The following is a 21511-nucleotide window of genomic DNA, read 5'->3' on the forward strand; positions in this document are numbered from 1 at the left end:
GCTTCCTAGTTTTCTACGCCGGGGATGTGAACTGCGGATATGGTGGAGGCCGTGGCTTCCACCCACATCATAATGCGCCGGACTTCCTGGAAGGCTTGCCGACTGCGAGTCCCTCCTTGGTGATTGATGTATGCCACCGCTGTGGAGTTGTCCGACTGAATTCGGATCTGCTTCCCTTCCAGCCACTGCTGGAAGGCTAGTAGGGCAAGAAACACTGCTCTGATTTCCAGAACATTGATCTGAAGGCTGGACTCCTGCTGAGTCCACGTACCCTGAGCCCTGTGGTGGAGAAACACTGCTCCCCACCCTGACAGACTCGCGTCTGTCGTGACCACCGCCCAGGACGGTGGTAGGAAGGATCTTCCCTGTGATAATGAGGTGGGAAGAAGCCACCACTGCAGAGAGTCCTTGGCCGTCTGGGAAAGAGAGACTTTCCTGTCCAGGGATGTCGACTTCCCGTCCCATTGGCGGAGAATGTCCCATTGAAGTGGACGCAGATGAAACTGCGCAAACGGAACCGCCTCTATTGCCGCCACCATCTTCCCGAGGAAGTGCATGAGGCGTCTTAAGGAGTGCGACTGACTTTGAAGGAGAGCCTGCACCCCTGTCTGTAGTGACCGCTGCTTGCTCAGCGGAAGCTTCACTATCGCTGAGAGAGTATGAAACTCCATGCCAAGATACGTTAGTGATTGGGTCGGTGACAGATTTGACTTTGGGAAGTTGATGATCCACCCGAACGCCTGGAGAGTCTCCAGTGCAAAATTCAGGCTGAGTTGGCATGCCTCCTGAGAGGGTGCCTTGACCAGTAGATCGTCCAAGTAAGGGATCACAGAGTGTCCGTGAGAGTGCAAGACTGCTACCACTGCTGCCATGATCTTGGTGAACACCCGGGGGGCTGTCGCCAGACCAAATGGCAGAGCCACGAACTGAAGATGTTCGTCTCCTATCACGAAGCGCAGAAAGCGTTGGTGCTCCGTAGCAATCGGCACGTGGAGATAAGCATCTTTGATGTCTATTGATGCTAGGAAATCTCCTTGGGACATTGAGGCAATGACTGAGCGGAGGGATTCCATCCGGAACCGCCTGGCGTTCACATGCTTGTTGAGCAGTTTTAGGTCCAGAACAGGACGGAAGGAGCCGTCCTTTTTTGGAACCACAAAGAGATTGGAGTAAAATCCTCGCCCCCGTTCCAGAGGGGGGACAGGGATCACGACTCCTTCTGCTCTTAGAGAGTCCACCGCCTGCAGCAGGGCATCTGCTCGGTTGGGGTGTGGGGAGGTTCTGAAGAACCGAAGTGGAGGCCGAGAACTGAACTCGATTCTGTACCCGCGAGACAAAATGTCTGTTACCCACCGGTCTTTGACCTGTGACAGCCAAATGTCGCAAAAGCGGGAGAGCCTGCCACCGACCGAGGATGCGGAGGGAGGAGGCCGAAAGTCATGAGGTAGCCGCCTTGGAAGCGGTTCCTCCATTTGCTTTCCTGGGGCGTGAGTGAGCCCGCCAGGAATCTGAGCTCCCTTGTCCTTTCTGAGTCCCTTTGGACGAGGAGAATTGGGGCTTGCCCGAGCCTCGAAAGGACCGAAACCTCGACTGCCACTTTTTCTGTTGAGGTTTACTTGCTCTGGGCCTTGGCAAGGAAGAGTCCTTACCCTTGGACTGTTTTATGATTTCAGCCAATGGCTCACCAAACAGTCTGTCTCTAGATAATGGCAAGCTGGTTAAGCATTTTTTGGAACCAGCATCTGCTTTCCAGTCCTTTAACCATAAGGCTCTGCGCAAAACCACAGAATTGGCGGCCGCCATAGAGGTACGGCTCGTAGATTCTAGGACAGCATTGATAGCATAGGTCGCAAACGCAGACATTTGCGAAGTTAGGGACGCCACCTGTGGCACTGCTGGATGCATGATAGCATCCACCTGTGCTAAACCAGCTGAAATAGCTTGTAGTGCCCACACGGCCGCGAATGCTGGAGCAAACGACGCGCCGATAGCTTCATAGACAGATTTCAACCAAAGGTCCATCTGTCTGTCGTTGGCATCTTTAAGTGAAGCGCCATCCTCTACTGCGACTATGGATCTAGCCGCAAGCTTGGAAATTGGGGGATCCACCTTTGGGCACTGGGTCCAGCGTTTGGCCACTTCAGAGGGAAAAGGATAACGGGTATCCTTAGAACGTTTAGAGAAACGCTTGTCTGGATGAGCGTCGTGCTTCTGGATTGATTCTCTGAAGTCAGAGTGGTCCAAAAAAGCACTTAATTTACGCTTGGGATACAGGAAATGGAACTTCTCCTGCTGTGCAGCTGCCTCCTCTGCTGAAGGAGCTGGGGGAGAAATATCCAACAGTCTATTAATCGCCGATATAAGGTCATTAACCATGGCGTCACCATCAGGGGCATCCAGATTGAGAGGAGCCTCAGGATTAGAATCCTGATCACCGTCCTCAGTCTCATCACAGAGAGACTCTTCTCGCTGAGACCCTGAGCAGTGTGATGACGTGGAGGGTCTTTCCCAGCGAGCTCGCTTAGGCTGCCTGGGACTGTCATCTGAGTCAGAGACTTCAGCTTGTGATGCTTGAGACCCCCTTGAAGTACGGATTAGTTCCAACTGAGGGGGACCAGAGAGCATAGCCACAGCAGTGTCCATGGTCTGAGGAACTGGCCTGGCCTGCAAGGTCTCCAGGATTTTTGTCATAGCCTCAGACATTTTATCAGCAAACACTGCAAAGTCTGTCCCCGTCACCGGGGCAGGGTTCACAGGCGTCTCTGCCTGGGCTACCACCACAATAGGCTCTGGCTGACGAAGTGCCACTGGGACTGAACATTGCACACAATGTGAATCATTGGAGCCTGCCGGTAGATCAGCCCCACATGCAGTACAAACAGTGCACACAGCCCGTGCCTTGGCAGCCTTGCGTTTTGCGGATGACATGTTGCTGCCTCCTCAGAGCAGTACAGGGTGTCCAGCCAAGAAGCGACCTTACAGTGCAACTAAATATATATATGGTACCAAGAAAAAAGTACACTAATATATCACTGAGGCACTAGTGGGGCCAGCACTACTGTGCAGCTTACCGCCCGCTTAGGAGCGGTGTGTGGTCGCCAGAAATCCCTCTAGTCTGGGTCTCCCAGAGCCTGCTGCCTTTCCCCAGCCAGATCGCATGTGTAATGGCTGCCGGCGTCCTTGTGGAGAGGGGGGGCGGGCCCTGGGCGTACACCGACGAAGAGCGGGAAGTCTGCTTCCCCCTGTGCCTAATGAGAGGGCTGGAGCATGTAAATAAAGCTCCAGCCCTCGGCGCTGCCATTGAGCAGCGTCTCTCCCCTACCCTGATTGACAGGGTGGGGGCGGGAACGAAGCGGCGCTAGGCCGCAGAAGCCGGGGGCTAAAGTTAGAAGCGCCGCCGCCGTAAAAGCGCGGTCGGCGCAAAGCCCCCGGCGCACCACAAGTCGCAGCTGCGCCGCCGCTCCAGGAGCGGTCGGCGCAGTAGTTCCCAACACACAACGTCACTCAGCAAAGCTGCAGTGACCTAACCCCCAGCGTACAGCGCCACTGTCCCCGGCGCACTACAACGCTCAGCAAGCCCTGAGAGTGTCCGTGCCTGCCGGGGACACAGAGTACCTGAAAGTTGCAGGGCCATGTCCCTGAACGGCACTCCCGCTCCCAATCCAGCAGGTTCTATGGGTCTGTGGATGGAGCCCGGCCCCAGGGCTTGGGGGCCGGCAAGATCCCACTTCCACAGAGCCCTCCAGGGGATGTGGAAGGAAAACAGCATGTGGGCTCCAGCCTCTGTACCAGCAATAGGTACCTCAACCTTACAAGCACCACCGCGGGTGAGAAGGGAGCATGCTGGGGGCCCTATATGGGCCCTCTTTTCTTCCATCCGATAGAGCCAGCAGCTACTGCTGACTACAAACAGTGGAGCTATGCGTGGATGTCTGACCTCCTTCGCACAAAGCAGAAAACTGGTGAGCCAGTGATCCCACTGGGGGTGTATAGCCAGAAGGGGAGGGGCCTTACACTTTTTAGTGTAATTGCTTTGTGTGGCCTCCGGAGGCAGTGCTATACACCCAATCGTCTGGGTCTCCCAATAGAGCGCCGAAGAAAAGAAGCACAGTGGGCATGGGATTTCTAAAAATCCTTCCACTGTGCTTCTACTGCACAACGCAGCGTTATGGATGCAGGGAAAACACTCTGCGCCCAAAACGCTGCAAACCCTGATTGTGGGCGCACAGCCTAAAGTGCTACAATGGATGAATGGATAGATGTCAAACAAATATAACGTCTCATTCCCCTGCATATTCTAAGCTGGCGCCCTTCAGTGACTTTCATGTGGCACTAAAGGGTGCCTAGCCTTGTATTTAGGCCCCCAAAAAATTAATAATTAAAATAAACGACGTGGGGTCCCCCCTATTTTTGATAGCCAGCTAGGGTAAAGCAGACAGCTGTAGCCTGCAAACCACAGCTGACAGCTTCACCTTGGCTGGTGATCAATTTGGAGGGCTCCCCAGGCGTTTTTTAAAAAAAAACAAACAAACATGGGGTCCCCCCCAAATTAGATCACCAGCCAAGGTGAAGCGGACAGCTGGGGTCTGGTATTCTCAGGGTGGGAAGAGCCATGGTTATTGGACTTTTCGCAGCCTAAAAATAGCAGGCCGCAGCCACCCCAGAAGTGGTGTATCCATTAGATGCGCCAATCCTGGCGCTTCGCTCCAGCTCATCCCGCGCCCTGGTGCGGTGGCAAACGGGGTAATATACGGGGTTGATACCAGCTGTAATGTCACCTGGCATTTAGCCCTGGGGTTAGTGATGTCACGGCATCTAAACAGATACCAGACATCACTAACCCAGTCAGTAATAGAAAAAAAATAAAAGACAAAAAAAAAATTTGAAAAAAAAACTCCCCGAAACATTGCTTTTTCACCAATTTATTGAAAATAGATAAATTTGTCGCTGTAATCCATTTTGGAGGTCCCTTGGCGACTCTGGACCTTCTAGAATATGGGGGGCATGTTCAGGGAACGTATCCCCCATTTTCTGGAAGAGCAAGCTCTCCATGAGCAGTGTGGGTGCAGTAATCTGAGAATACTGCACTCACACTGCCCCGGTCCAACCTAGGACAGAGTGACATGCAGTAACCTCATTTCAGAATATGAGGGGCATGCTCACAGAACGTACCCCCCATTTTCTAGAACAGCAGTCTCTCCATGTGAGGAGTGTGGCTGCAGATTACTGCACTCACTCTCCCCTGGTCCACAGTACAGCAGCATGTGCAAGCAGCGCGGTCAGCGACCCTGCTTGCAAGGATCCAGCTGACAGCCGCTGTCTGCACATGCGCCGCCAGAGAAGGCGGAGTGATCGCGGGGATGGAGCAGAAGCCAGGTAACGGAAGACCGGGGCCTGAGGGGGGGGTGACTGCGGGAGACCTGGCGATAACTTTTCTGCCGCATGTGACATGTCACATGCGGCAGAAAGAGCAGGATGAATGCAGCCGCGCGCTACTGTGCGCTGCGCGCCGCCATCTTGCACGCTCCAGAGGAGGAAAGGGGGAGCGCTCTGGAGAAACGGAGGGTGCTCCGGGGGACCAGAGATCTCCGGTGTACCGGAGGAGGGGTCAGGGGAGGACATTTCCCTCTGATCTGAAATGTTTGATCATTTCAGATCGGAGGGAAATGAATGCAGAGCCGGCGGCGGCAGCACTTTTCGGCGCGCGGCGGCGCCATTTTGGACGTCCGGTGGGGGTTGATTTCACCAGTACCAGGGGCTTTGGGGGCACTAGAGGATTATATTTCTTTATCTTTTGACATGTTTGATTATGTCAGATGAGAAAGAAATCAGTATTATTTGCCATTTTTTTTTTTTTTTTTTTATGTGTACGTCGGTATACGGTGTATACCGGCGATCACATTATCGGGGTCCAAAAAAAACCAAAACACCCCGATTCATAATCTTGGGGGTCTCAGCTACCACCGGTAGCTGAAACCCCCGAGATTTTTCGTCACTGGGGGGCGCTACAAGCTTTTTCCGGCCTGACGTCTCAAGACGTCGGAACAGAATAAGTACCCTGTTTTTCCGACGTCTTGAGACGTTAGGCCGTCGCTATGGGGTTAAAAGGTACAAGGAGTGGAAAGAGTAAATAAACCATATAGAGCAGGGGTGGGCAATTAATTTTCCCATGGGGCCGCATGAGAAATTGGGATTGGTTTAGAGGGCCGGACTAATATAATTACCTCAGTTCTACCCAATATATTACATCACTACACCCCCTCCATATACTACACCTGTAATAAACTACACCACTACACCCCTATATACTACACCTGTAATATACTACACCCCCATATACACCTGTATTATACTACACCACTATATAATACACCTCCGATATACTACATCATTACACCCCTATATACTACACCTGTAATATACTACATCACTACACCCCATATACTACACCTGTAATATAGTACACCCCCATATAGCACACCTGTAATATACTACACCTCCATATAGCACACCTGTAATATACTACATCACTACACCCCTATATACACCTGTAATATACTACATCACTACACCCCATATACTACACCTGTAATATAGTACACCTCCATATAGCACACCTGTAATATACTACACCTCCATATAGCACACCTGTAATATACTACATCACTACACCCCATATACTACACCTGTAATATAGTACACCCCCATATAGCACACCTGTAATATACTACACCTCCATATAGCACACCTGTAATATACTACAACTCCATATAGTACACCTGTAATATACTACATCCCTATATACACCTGTAATATACTACATCACTACACCCCTATATACACCTGTAATATACACCTCCATATAGCACACCTGTAATATACAACACCTCCATATAGTACACCTGTAATATACTACCCCTCCATATAGCACACCTGTAATATACTACACCTCCATATAGTACACCTGTAATATACTACCCCTCCATATAGCACACCTGTAATATACTACACCTCCATATAGTACACCTGTAATATACTACCCCTCCATATAGCACACCTGTAATATACTACAACTCCATATAGTACACCTGTAATATACTACATCACTACACCCCTATATACAGCTGTAATATACTACATCACTACACCCCATATACTACACCTGTAATATACTACACCTCCATATAGCACACCTGTAATATACTACACCTCCAGATAGCACACCTGTAATATACTACATCACTACACCCCCTATATAGCACACCTGTAATATACTACACCTCCATATAGTACACCTGTAATATACTACCCCTCCATATAGCACACCTGTAATATACTACACCCCTATATACACCTGTAATATACTACATCACTACACCCCATATACTACACCTGTAATATAGTACACCTCCATATAGCACACCTGTAATATACTACACCTCCATATAGCACACCTGTAATATACTACACCTCCATATAGCACACCTGTAATATACTACACCTCCATATAGCACACCTGTAATATACTACAACTCCATATAGTACACCTGTAATATACTACAACTCCATATAGTACACCTGTAATATACTACATCACTACACCCCTATATACACCTGTAATATAGTACACCCCCATATAGCACACCTGTAATATACTACACCTCCATATAGCACACCTGTAATATACTACAACTCCATATAGTACACCTGTAATATACTACATCACTACACCCCTATATACACCTGTAATATACTACATCACTACACCCCATATACTACACCTGTAATATAGTACACCTCCATATAGCACACCTGTAATATACTACACCTCCATATAGCACACCTGTAATATACTACATCACTACACCCCATATACTACACCTGTAATATAGTACACCCCCATATAGCACACCTGTAATATACTACACCTCCATATAGCACACCTGTAATATACTACAACTCCATATAGTACACCTGTAATATACTACATCACTACACCCCTATATACACCTGTAATATACACCTCCATATAGCACACCTGTAATATACAACACCTCCATATAGTACACCTGTAATATACTACCCCTCCATATAGCACACCTGTAATATACTACACCTCCATATATTACACCTGTAATATACTACCCCTCCATATAGCACACCTGTAATATACTACACCTCCATATAGTACACCTGTAATATACTACCCCTCCATATAGCACACCTGTAATATACTACAACTCCATATAGTACACCTGTAATATACTACATCACTACACCCCTATATACAGCTGTAATATACATCACTACACCCCATATACTACACCTGTAATATACTACACCTCCATATAGCACACCTGTAATATACTACACCTCCATATAGCACACCTGTAATATACTACATCACTACACCCCATATATAGCACACCTGTATTATACTACACCCCCATATGTCACACACCCTGCTCCCCATACAGCCTGCACCCCCATATCACACACTACACCCCCATGTCACACAACCTGCTCCCCATACAGCCTGCACCCCCATATCTCACACACTACACCCCCATGTCACACACCCTGCTCCCCATACAGCCTGCACCCCCATATCACACACACTACACCCCCATATGTCACACACCCTGCCCACATATTTCACCCTGCCTGTACCCCAACTTACCCCTCTCAAACACTCTGCACCCCTTCACATCCTTCTGTCAGTCTGCAGCTCTCATATGCCACTCACCCTGCAACTCCATCTTCCCTCATATGCCACTTACCCTGCAACTCCATCTTCCCTCATATGCACTCACCCTGCAACTCCATCTTCCCACATATGCCACTCACCCTGCAGCTCCATGTTCCCACATATGCCACTCACCCTGCAGCTCCATGTTCCCACATATGCCACTCACCCTGCAGCTCCATGTTCCCACATATGCCACTCACCCTGCAGCTCCATGTTCCCACATATGCCACTCACCCTGCAGCTCCATCTTCCCACATATGCCACTCACCCTGCAACTCCATCTTCCCACATATGCCACTCACCCTGCAACTCCATCTTCCCACATATGCCACTCACCCTGCAACTCCATCTTCCCACATATGCCACTCACCCTGCAGCTCCATCTTCCCACATATGCCACTCACCCTGCAGCTCCATCTTCCCACATATGCCACTCACCCTGCAGCTCCATGTTCCCACATATGCCACTCACCCTGCAGCTCCATCTTCCCACATATGCCACTCACCCTGCAACTCCATCTTCCCACATATGCCACTCACCCTGCAGCTCCATCTTCCCTCATATGCCACTCACCCTGCAGCTCCATGTTCCCACATATGCACTCACCCTGCAGCTCCATGTTCCCACATATGCCACTCACCCTGCAGCTCCATGTTCCCACATATGCCACTCACCCTGCAGCTCCATGTTCCCACATATGCACTCACCCTGCAGCCCCCCTCCCCCTCATGTCCCCTCTTTTCTCATTACCAGTCATCATGTGTCCACATCTCCTTCAGGATTCAGTATCTTGCTTTGAATGCTTTCTGCCCGACATCCTGTGTCTCCTCCCACACAGTCACATGGGCGTGACATCATCGCAGGTCCTACAGTGCAGGATGAATTATTCCGTCTGCTGTGCTGCTTCTTCTCCTGCCCGGCGGGAACTTTTGAAATGACACACGCAGCGCAGTACTGACAACGTCAGAGCGCGCGTGTGTCACTGACAATTAGTGCCGGCAGGGAACAGAGGAAAGACTCCTGCGTTCCGCTGCCTGCACTGACTGTGCGGACCTGCACAGGATCTCTCCTTGCTCGGCACGCTGCAGCCCGGCTCCACTGCACCGGCTGAAGACGGGCGGGCCGGTCACAGAGAGCAGGCGGGCCGGATGTGGCCCGCGGGCCGCCCCTTGCCCAGGTCTGATATAGAGGATGGGATTGGCAGAGCCTCTTATTTGCTAGAGAAGCCTTTTGGATCTTAAAATTAAAAGCACGTTATCCCAATGGACTTATGGACTTAATTTCCAATCTAACTTGTCATATATTTACTAAAACTTGCTGATATAATTGTAGGAGTGTTTTTTGTAAAGTTTCTTTGTATGTTTTTGTATAAATTATGATGTTTTTTAATCCATTGCGTTTATGTATGGATATCCATTTGATGGTACCATTTTATATGTAGATCCAGTTGTCTATGGAACCTATTTAAGCCACGATATGCTTCATTTCTTTGTATCTGCCTATGATTAAGGAGTTCTTCTCTGAAACGCGTAAGACATATGGAGAGATTTATTTAGTCCATGTACATACTTTTTATTGTGACCTAATAAAGTTCAAGTTTTTTTTAAGACATCGGTGCTGGATATGCTTTCCAGTTTTCTCTTCAATAATTGTGTCAGCTGTGGACGCCAACCACAGATACCGCGCACCAACCAAATGGATCTCTATGCAGAAGATTGGTGAGCTGGATATTGGTTGTTTTTTGTTATTTTCACTATGGATGAGACCTGGATTTATTTGTATGACCCTGAAAACAAGGAGCAGTCAAAAAAGTGGCGGCACAGCGGTTCTCCTCATTCAAAGAAGTTCAGAGAGCAAAAAAAGGGAATTTTGTTTACTTACCGTAAATTCCTTTTCTTCTAGCTCCTATTGGGAGACCCAGACAATTGGGTGTATAGCTTCTGCCTCCGGAGGCCACACAAAGTATTACACTTTTAAAAAAGTGTAACCCCTCCCCTCTGCCTAAACACCCTCCCGTGGACCACGGGCTCCTCAGTTTTGGTGCAAAAGCAGGAAGGAGAAAACTTATAAATTGGTCTAGGGTGAATTCAATCCGAAGGATGTTCGGAGAACTGAAGACCATGAACCATAAGAACAAATCAACATCAACAACATATGTACACAAAAGAACAACCAGCCTGAAGGGCACAGGGGTGGGTGCTGGGTCTCCCAATAGGAGCTAGAAGAAAAGGAATTTACGGTAAGTAAACAAAATTCCCTTTTTCTGTGTCGCTCCATTGGGAGACCCAGACAATTGGGACGTCCAAGAGCAGTCCCTGGGTGGGTAAAAGAATAACTCAATAAAGAGAGCCGAAAACGGCCCCCTCTTACAGGTGGGCAACCGCCGCCTGGAGGACTCGCCTACCTAGACTGGCGTCTGCCGAAGCATAGGCATGCACTTGATAGTGCTTCGTGAAAGTGTGCAGACTAGACCACGTAGCTGCCTGACACACCTGCTGAGCCGTCGCCCAGTGCCGCAAAGCCCAGGACGCACCTACGGCTCTGGTAGAATGGGCTTTCAACCCTGAAGGAAGTGGAAGCCCAGAAGTACGGTAGGCCTCGAGAATCGGTTCCTTGATCCACCGAGCCAAGGTTGACTTGAAGGCCTGAGAGCCCTTACGCTGGCCAGCAACAAGGACAAAGAGCGCGTCTGAACGGCGCAGGGGCGCCGTGCGAGACACGTAGAGCCGGAGTGCTCTCACTAGATCCAAAGAGTGCAAATCCTTTTCACACTGGTGAATTGGATTAGGGCAAAAGGAAGGTAAGGAGATATCCTGATTTAGATGAAAAGGGGATACCACCTTAGGGAGAAATTCCGGGACAGGACGCAGAACCACCTTATCCTGGTGGAAAACCAGGAAGGGGGCTTTGCATGACAGCGCTGCAAGTTCAGACACTCTCCGAAGTGATACAACTGCCACCTTCTGAGAAAGACGGGAGAGAGAGACATCCCGCAGCGGCTCAAAAGGCAGCTTTTGAAGAGCCGTCAGAACCCTGTTAAGATCCCAAGGTTCCAACGGACGTTTGTAAGGTGGGACCATGTGGCAAACCCCCTGCAGGAACATGCGGACCTGCGGAAGCCTGGCTAGACGCTTTTGAAAAAACACGGAGAGCGCCGACACTTGGCCCTTGAGAGAGCCGAGGGACAAACCCTTGTCCATTCCAGATTGTAGGAATGAAAGAAATGTGGGTAAAGCAAACGGCCATGGAGGAAAACCGTTAGAGCACCAAGATAAGAATATTTGCCAAGACCTGTAATAGATCTTGGCGGACGTTGGCTTCCTGGCTTGTCTCATGGTGGCAATGACATCCTGAGATAGCCCTGAAGACGCTAGGAGCCAGGACTCAATGGCCACACAGTCAGGTTGAGGGCCACAGAATTCAGATGGAAAAACGGCCCTTGTGACAGCAAGTCTGGGCGGTCTGGAAGTGCCCACGGTTGACCCACCGTGAGATGCCACAGATCCGGATACCACGACCGCCTCGGCCAGTCTGGAGCGACGAGAATGGCGCGACGGCAGTCAGACCGGATCTTGCGTAGTACTCTGAGCAGCATCGCCAGAGAGGGAAACACATATGGAAGTCGAAACTGCGACCAATCCTGGACCAGAGCGTCTGCTGCCAGAGCTCTGTGATCCTGAGACCGTGCCATGAAGGCCGGGACCTTGTTGTTGTGTCGCGACGCCATGAGATCGACGTCCGGCGTTCCCCAGCGGCGACAGATCTCTCGAAACACGTCTGGGTGAAGAGACCATTCCCCCGCGTCCATGCCCTGACGACTGAGAAAATCTGCTTCCCAGTTTTCCACGCCCGGGATGTGAACTGCGGAGATGGTGGAGCCTGTGACTTCCACCCACTGCAGAATCCGCCCGACTTCCTGGAAGGCTTGACGACTGCGAGTGCCGCCTTGGTGGTTGATGTAGGCGACGGCAGTGGCGTTGTCCGACTGGATTCGGATCTGCCTGCCCTCCAGCCACCGATGGAAAGCCAATATGGCTAGATATACTGCCCTTATCTCCAGAATATTGATCTGAAGAGACGATTCTATTGGAGTCCAGGTTCCTTGAGCCCTGTGGTGGAGAAAAACCGCTCCCCAACCTGACAGGCTCGCGTCTGTGGTGACCACGGCCCAGGTTGGGGGGAGGAAGGATTTTCCCCGAGACAGAGATGTGGGTAGGAGCCACCACTGAAGTGATGTTTTGGTTGCAAGTGAAAGGGAGATGTTTTTGTCGAGGGAAGCCGAACTCTTGTCCCATTTGCGAAGAATGTCCCATTGGAGTGGCCGTAGATGGAATTGCGCGAACGGCACTGCCTCCATAGCTGCAACCATCTTCCCCAGGAAGTGCATGAGGCGCCTTAAGGGGTGTGACTGACTCCGAAGAAGTGACTGCACCCCCGCCTGCAGAGAAAGCTGTTTGTCCCGCGGTAGCTTGACTAACGCTGGCTGGGTATGAAACTCCATCCTGAGGTAAGTCAGTGATTGGGTCGGCGTCAACTTGGATTTCGGGAAATTGATGATCCACCCGAACTGCTGGAGAGTCGCCAGAGTGACGGTAAGACTTTGACACGCCACCCGAGAAGGGGCCCTGACTAGGAGATCGTCCAAGTATGGAATCACCGAGTGGCCCTGAGAGTGCAGGACTGCCACGACGGATGCCATGACTTTGGTGAAAACCCGTGGGGCTGTCGCCAGGCCGAAGGGCAATGCGACGAACTGGAGGTGTTCGTCCCCGATGGCGAAACGCAGGAAACGTTGATGTTCTGGTGCGATCGGCACATGGAGATAAGCATCCTTGATGTCGATCGATGCTAGGAAGTCTCCTTGTGACATCGAGGCGATGACCGAGCGGTGAGATTCCATCCGAAACCATCTGGTTCTCACATGTCTGTTGAGCAGCTTGAGGTCCAGAACGGGACGGAATGACCAGTCCTTTTTTGGCACCACGAACAAGTTGGAGTAAAATCCGCGACCACGTTCCTGAAGGGGAACGGGAATCACAACTCCATCTATCTTTAGAGCGTCCACTGCCTGAAAAAGTGCGTCGGCCTGTGCGGGGGGTGGGGAGGTTCTGAAAAAACGAGCCGTAGGTCGAGAGCTGAACTCTATCCTGTAACCATGAGACAGAATGTCTCTCACCCATCGGTCTTGAACATGTGGCCACCAGGCGTCGCCAAAGCGGGAGAGCCTGCCACCGACCGAGGATGTGGCAAGATGAGGCCGAGAGTCATGAGGAGGCCGTCTTGGAGGCAGTGCCTCCTGCGGCCTTTTGGGGGCGTGACTTGGACCGCCACGCATAGGAGTTCCTCTGGCCTTTCTCCGGCCGGTTGGACAAAGAGGATTGGGACTTGGCGGAGGGACGAAAGGACCGAAACCTCGATTGGATTTTTCTCTGCTGAGGTCTCTTAGGTTTGGACTGGGGTAAGGAGGAGTCCTTTCCCGAGGATTCCTTAATAATCTCATCCAACCGTTCGCCAAACAAACGGTCGCCAGAAAAAGGCAAACCAGTTAAGAACCTTTTGGAAGCAGAGTCTGCTTTCCATTCGCGCAGCCACATGGCCCTGCGGACTGCCACAGAGTTAGCGGATGCTACAGCCGTACTGCTAGCGGAGTCCAGGACGGCGTTCATGGCGTAGGACGAAAAGGTCAAGGAAGACACATGCGGAGCAGAATTCCGAGTGACAGCATTAATCTCAGTCAGACATGCTGAGATTGCTTGGAGAGCCCACACAGCCGCAAAGGCCGGGGCAAAAGACGCGCCCGTGGCCTCATAAATAGACTTCACCAAGAGCTCTGTGTCAGTGGCATCCTTCAGGGATGAGCCATCGGCAACAGACACAACGGACATAGCAGCCAATCTAGAGACTGGAGGATCCACCTTGGGAGAGTGTGCCCAGCCCTTAACGACTTCAGGTGGAAAGGGATAACGCGTGTCAGTGTGCCGTTTAGCAAAGCGCTTGTCCGGGACCGCTCTGGGCTTCTGGACAGCGTCCCTGAAGTTAGAGTGATCAAAAAACGTATTGCGCGTACGTTTGGGGAATCGAAATTGGTGTTTCTCCTGCTGAGAAGCCGACTCCTCTGCAGGAGGAGGCGGTGGTGAGAGATCCAACACCTGGTTGATGGACGAAATAAGATCATTTACTAAGGCGTCCCCCTCAGGGGTATCAAGGTTAAGGGCGAAGTCAGGGTCAGAGCCCTGAGCTCCCCCGTCCGCCTCGTCGTCCTGAGAGTCCTTAAGCTGGGATCCAGAGCAGCGTGAGGAGGCCGGGGAAGAGTCCCAGCGAGGCCGCTTAGCAGGTCTAGGGCTGCGATCTGGACAGGAGTCCTCCGCCTGGGACCTAGGGGCTATCCTGGGAGCGCGCTGCGGCGCGGACCGAGAAGGGCCTGGAGGAGACAAACTAACAGGGACCGGGGCCTGTGAAGAGCCCGGTCTGGACTGCAATGCCTCAAGCAGCTTAGATGACCATTTGTCCATAGACTGTACAATGGATTGAGAAAGTGAGTGAGAGAGTTTCTCAGCGAAAGAGACCAACGCCGGTGACTCTGTCCCTGCAGCCTGCTCAGGGGGAGCCGGGGGATCTACCTGAGCCGAGGGGCCCACAATTACCCTAGGCTCCGGCTGAGCAAGCGTGGCAAGAGTCGAGCATTGATCACAGTGAGGGTAGGTGGATCACGCAGGCAACATAGCCCCACAAGAGGTACAGGCCGCGAAAAAAAAATCTGTGCCTTAGTAGCTTTGCTCCTTGTGGACGACATGCTGTTGTCTCTTAGGAGAGTGACCACTGAGGGTATATGGGAAAAGGGTATACAGCCTTTCCGAACAGATATATATATATATATATATATATATATATATATATATATATATATATATCTATTATATATATATATCTCCCGGCACCTTAGGGGGACCAGCACCGGGTGACCGGTGTGGCTTACCAACCGCTCACGAGCGGAGTGTGTCCTCCAGATTCCCTGTCGTGGATCCACCGGAGCTGCAGAGCCTTGCTGCTGAATAGCATCCACCGGCAGAATGCTAAAAATGGCTGCCGGAGCTCTCAGGGGGGGGGGGGGGGGGGGGGGAGTGGAGCCGGGGGCGGCGCTAGCAGAGAGCGGGAATCTGGAGTCCCCAAGTGGTCAATTAGGGGGGAGGGAGACATGCAGGATGCTCCAGCCCTCAAGGCCGACGTCATGTCGGTAATCCTGCCCTTACCTCTGACAGGCAGGCTCGGGGGCGGGATTTTTCGGACTAGGCCGCGGCGAAGCCGGGGGCTAAATTCAAGGCCGCGCCCGACAAGCAGGCACGCTCGGCGCGGAAGTCCGCCGAAAAGATAACGGACGGAACCACCGCGGCTTCCAGGGAGCAGGTGCGACCCCTGTACAGTCCCCACATGAGGATACAGAGTACCTTCAAGTTGCAGGGCCCGGTCCCTGGGGATGAAGAAGCTCCGGTCCGGCAGGTTCCACCAGGGGCTGCGGAGGGAGCACGGTCCCAGCACATGGATGACCGCATAGGATCCCACTTCTCCCAGAGCCGCATAAGGGATGGTGAAGGAGACGGCATGTGGCTCCAGCCTCCGTACCCGCAATGGGTACCTCAACCTTAACAACACCGCCGACTTAGTGGGGTGAGAAGGGAACATGCCGGGGACCCCATTGGGGACCTCTTTTCTTCCATCCGACATAACTATGTATGAGAATGCATGAGTGGATGTGTGCCTCCTTCCACACAAAGCATAAAACTGAGGAGCCCGTGGTCCACGGGAGGGTGTATAGGCAGAGAAGAGGGGTTACACTTTTTTAAAAGTGTAATACTTTGTGTGGCCTCCGGAGGCAGAAGCTATACACCCAATTGTCTGGGTCTCCCAATGGAGCGACAAAGAAATCAGCCACTAAGGTGATGGCATCTGTGCTCTGGGATAAGAAGGGTGTGCTGCTAGTGGCCTCCCTTCCAAAGGGTTCCATCATCAATGCAAGGTATTGCATTGAACTTTGGACCAATTGAAGGCAGCTCTGAAGGCCAAAAGGAGCAGCAAGCTGTCCAATGGAATCTTGTTCCTGCAAGACAACATCTCTGCTTGCACTGCACAAGCAACCACGGCAAAACTGTCAGAGATGGGCTTGCAGCTGGTTGATCACCCACCTTATTCACCAGATCTAGCTTCCTCCAACTATCATCTGTTTCCAAGCCTGAAGAAACACCTCAAGGTACCAAATTTCACACATTTCTGATGCCATGGCTGCTATGGATGCCTGGTTTGAGGCACAACTAAAATCCTTCTTTTTGCTAGGCTTACAGAACTTGGAATACCGATGTAAGAAGTGTGCTGACATCAGTGGAGAGTATGTGGAATAAATGTAAAAGTTTCATCATCCTATCTCGTTTCTTTCTGGGTAAAGCCAAAGACTTATCAGCAGTCCCTCATACATGGTATAGTTATGAACAGTTTAGAACAAAGTTCCTGCCAACTCCTACAATACTTTAAACCCCGTAATACAGATCTGGCTTTATACGCATGCACATTGTCTGCAATGATACAAAGATTAGGCAGGTCAGATTAGAAACTAGAAATGGCTTTATCTTACCAAGTTTTGCTTGTGATTTCAATTTAAAGGATGGCACATTTGTTTGCCATTGATGATAATTGCTCAGGGAGCTGAGAGGTGTGGGTAACTGAGACAGTAATCTGGTAAGCAGGTCATCATCCCAGGCATTCTCTACTATTACTTGCTCTGGTGAAAGGGAAAAAAAACAAACAAAAAAAAAAAAGTTAACAACTGGTAAAGCAAACTTAACATAATATAGTCAGGGAACAAATACATTTCATTAGGCTAGGTACAGATGGCGTCTCCAGAGGAGAACCTCAAACGTGGTGGAAACTCAAAATCCTCCTCCACATCTGAAAACGCCTCTAAATACTTGTATGCATACAGCGTAAGGCTTTCTGGAGCCAGATTGGCCTACATTAGACTAAAAGCTAATAATTTCTTATATTATGAAGTGGCTACCGCATCTCCTGCTACTATGACAGCATCAGAGGATGCAAGGGGGGGGGGGTCAGAAACACATGCCATTAACTGGATTGAAATAATCTTAAAGGGAACGCGTCAGGTCTCGTCTGCACCCAGAACCACAATTAGTTCTGTGCACATACGTATAATCCCTGCCTAACTGTCCCTTCATGTAGTTGCTCACAAACAGAGCTTTAGGAAAAGAATTTCTAAAGATAAGCATCTTATAAACTATTAGGCCTGTGACTGGTAGCAGGGGCATTAGTTAGAACTAACTAGTTGGCCTGTTATCATACCCCTGTGGGCGTGATGATGCTGGCTGCTGTAAAGTAGGTTATCAGCAGCGCGATACAAAGCCACACATGCACACGGCTTTGTACCCATCAGCACTGAGCTTTTCTGACACCGGGTGTATGCGTCCCAGCTTCAGAGAGGCTCACTGCGCATGATCGATTTCCCATCATGGACAGTGAGCCTTTCTAAAGCTTGGACGCATACACCCGGCGTCAGAAAAGCTCAATGCTGATGGGTACAAAGCCGTGGGCACGTGTGGCCTTGTATCACGCTGCTGATGACTCTGGCTGCTGTAAAGCATTATCACGCACACAGGGGGTACGATACATGCTTAGTGGGCCGACTAGCCAGGAACTAACGCCCCTGTGACTAGTCACTGCCCTAATTCACATTTAAAACTGTCGTCTTTAGAAATCCTTTTTCTAAAGATCTGTTTATGTGCTACTATATGAAGGGACTGTTCGGCAGGAATTCTAGACACTGTATGTACACAGAACTAATCGTGATTCTAGGTACAGAGGGGACCTGACAGATTCCCTTTAACAAGATTCAATTTTAGATTCATTAACCCAGAATCTTAGATAGTTGCATAGTAGAGTTTTGAAAAGTTGATTTTCCATATAAAGAGCTACGCCTACTGATTACACATTCGTATACTTCCAGTGATTGAAGTTGTTAGAATGTGGAGGAATCTGGGTGGGAAAGCGCTCTACATTGTGAGGTGCACAACCTTTTTTGATCTAAGGTCAAATTGTGCTACTCCCTAAAGCCACATTGAAACATAAAAGGAGTAATTCTGATTTTACAATGTATGCCGTACATATCTGATAAGTAGAGGAACCACTATCTTTGTACATTTATGTACAGAGAGGAGTTTAACTATAGGAGTGTCACTAATAGCTTGGGGCCTCAGAGCGTGGTAACTCCGGCCGCATATGGCGCAAGGCTGTCAATGCCTGGCCAAAAGTATGATGATATTTAGGTTTAGATTTAATTAACTGAAGTTTTAGAACTAAAATATACTACAGATGCATTGCAAACATATGTATACCTGGTTTTTGAATGGACGGAGGAGTCTCTTCTTCAACATCCCCATTATCGCATACAATGAATGGTTGTGTTGTGACACCCCATGGGTCTTCCACGTTTAATGCACTGTGATGTGAGGTATTGGAGAGCCTACATTCTGCCAGACGCTTCCTGGAGCTCTCAACTTCATCTGCCTGTACGGCAACCTGTGGAGTTACCATACTACAGGAGGAAGGCGACGGAGCAACGACCCTAGCTTGTTCAGGACTGTTTTCTTGAATAGGGCTATAGAGGAAGAACAAAAAATATTGGTTAGAAGTCACATGTTATATCATGTATTTACATACAGATATACAATTTTTGAAAAGAAATGTAAATTAAAAAATTGTATACCTTAGTTTCATCTTTTTGTATGCCTGTACAAATATATCCTCGGAATCGTCGAAACCCATGTTACATCCAGCTTCCACAGTCACTGCATTTTCTAAAAAGGTGAAATATAAAAGTTTTAATTGTAATTAAATTACAACCCCTCTGATTCTAATATTTTCTCATTAATAAACAAAATGATGATTTCTAACTACATTGATCAGAGAAGATTTTTCCCCACTTTCTAGAATCTTAGAAAAGTGAAAGTTAAACCATACCTTTTGTATTGTTCTGGGTTTTTAATCAACACTTGTACATCAGTCTGTGTATTCCTGCATTTTTGAGAAGTGAATTTAACCTCTATGTGAACCTGATGGACTTCTGTTTAACTTAGCATTAATTTTTTCTATTCCTCCTATGCCAGGAACTATTTTTCATTTTTTTTCATGTTTGCAACTGAACAAAAAAAAAAAAACCAACAAACCAAAACACAGCAACGGAAATTTGGTGAAAATATTGCCATTTTAAAATTTTTAATTGTTACGTCCTTAAATTAGAGTTAGGTCACATAAAATTATTATTATTTATTATTATTATTTATTTATAGTGCACCATTGACTCCATGGTGCTGTACATGAGAAGGAGTTTACATACAGAATGCATATGCAAGTTTCAATAGACAGACTAGTACAGAGGGAAGAGGGCTCTGCCCTTGCGGGCTTACATTCTAAAGGATTTTGGAGAGGAGACAGTAGGTGGGATGTAGGTTGGACGGCAGCTCCGCACGGTGGTGGGGCGGCAGACAAAATAGTTAACTCATAACATTTACCACATGTCTACTTTACATCAGCATCATTTTTTAAACTTTTTTTGTTAAAAAGATACTAGGGTTAACAGTAGGGATGAGCGAATGTATTCGCCACTATTTGGTATCCGGCGGATAATGGGGTATTCGAGGTATTTGGTATCAGACTGCTAATATGGTATTCGCTCCGATACTTTTATTTTCGTTTCTGGACGTCCTGGCGTCTTTTTTCCAGCCAATGAACACATCTGATGTTGCTTGCCCCTCACAGAAACGCCGCAGCCATCTTTGTTGTGGTGTTCCTGTGATTGGCATTGCCACACCGCGTCATAGGGGCTATATAAGGCAGCCGCCATTTTGTGTGCCCGCATTCATTCCGGAGCTGCTGGTGTAGTGAGACTGTACTGTGTGCGGTGCATCGTTTATACAGCGAACTAATAATAGTCCTTGTAAGGGCTGAACACAGTGTCCACAAGCTACCAGCTGTGTAAATCTTAGAACCATGTATAGGGACAGTGTTAGTGCATTGCTTAGTTAGGGGAGAGCCGTTCCTGTATTAAACCGGCAAAAAAAAAAAACAAAAAAAAAAAACAAACACCTCTTATTAGTGGTGCATATGGTCTATTACTGCAGTGTGTGATAAAGGGAGAGCTTAATTACAGGCAGGGAGAGATTAACGTTGTCCTGACATTTGCTACTAATAATCAACAATCTCAGCACTGCTACATCCCTTGTGTCTAATACTAGGAATAGGTATTACAGCTTGCAAAAAAAAAGGTCCCAAAATTGTCAAAACAACGAGTTCAGGTGTAGTGTGGTGCCTGTCAGCCACCATCTCAATTCATATCAGCTCAGTTGCGTCCTTGTGTTGGCTTCATAGCGTACATAAACTCCATAGTACCCTACTGCTAAAAAAAAAAAATAGTGTACGTTAAAAAAATAAATAAATAAAATAAATAAAATTGCTGTCACAGCCTGTAGATCTGCCTGAAGCCAAATACCATAATATATAGCATCCTGGAGGTGGCTTCATATCTTACAGAACCTACCAGGGCTGTGGAGTCGGAGCTAATTTTGGTGGAGTCGGAATAAAATGCACTGACTCAGACTCCTAAAATATATAACAAATTGGGGACAGTAGTGCAATGCAGAATGTGCTGAATATTTTACTAAATAATATTTAGTATAATGCTTATATTTAAGTGAAAAATGTAT

At 49.0% G+C, this 21511-nt stretch overlaps 1 protein-coding gene across 1 annotated transcript in view; it reads right to left on the reverse strand.

Annotated features, from left to right (window-relative positions):
* BUB1 (BUB1 mitotic checkpoint serine/threonine kinase) overlaps positions 1–21511 on the reverse strand; it is a 228455-nt gene that overhangs the window by 73233 nt on the left and 133711 nt on the right. The window contains exons 14-16 of the mRNA XM_075339584.1: positions 19516–19606; positions 19145–19407; positions 17374–17520 (exon numbers count right to left, since the gene is read on the reverse strand). Of these exons, the coding sequence (XP_075195699.1) occupies positions 17374–17520; positions 19145–19407; positions 19516–19606 (501 nt within the window). The remainder of the gene's footprint in view (positions 1–17373; positions 17521–19144; positions 19408–19515; positions 19607–21511) is intronic.

Source organism: Anomaloglossus baeobatrachus, chromosome 3, assembly GCF_048569485.1.
Source record: "Anomaloglossus baeobatrachus isolate aAnoBae1 chromosome 3, aAnoBae1.hap1, whole genome shotgun sequence".
Lineage (NCBI taxonomy): Eukaryota > Metazoa > Chordata > Amphibia > Anura > Aromobatidae > Anomaloglossus > Anomaloglossus baeobatrachus.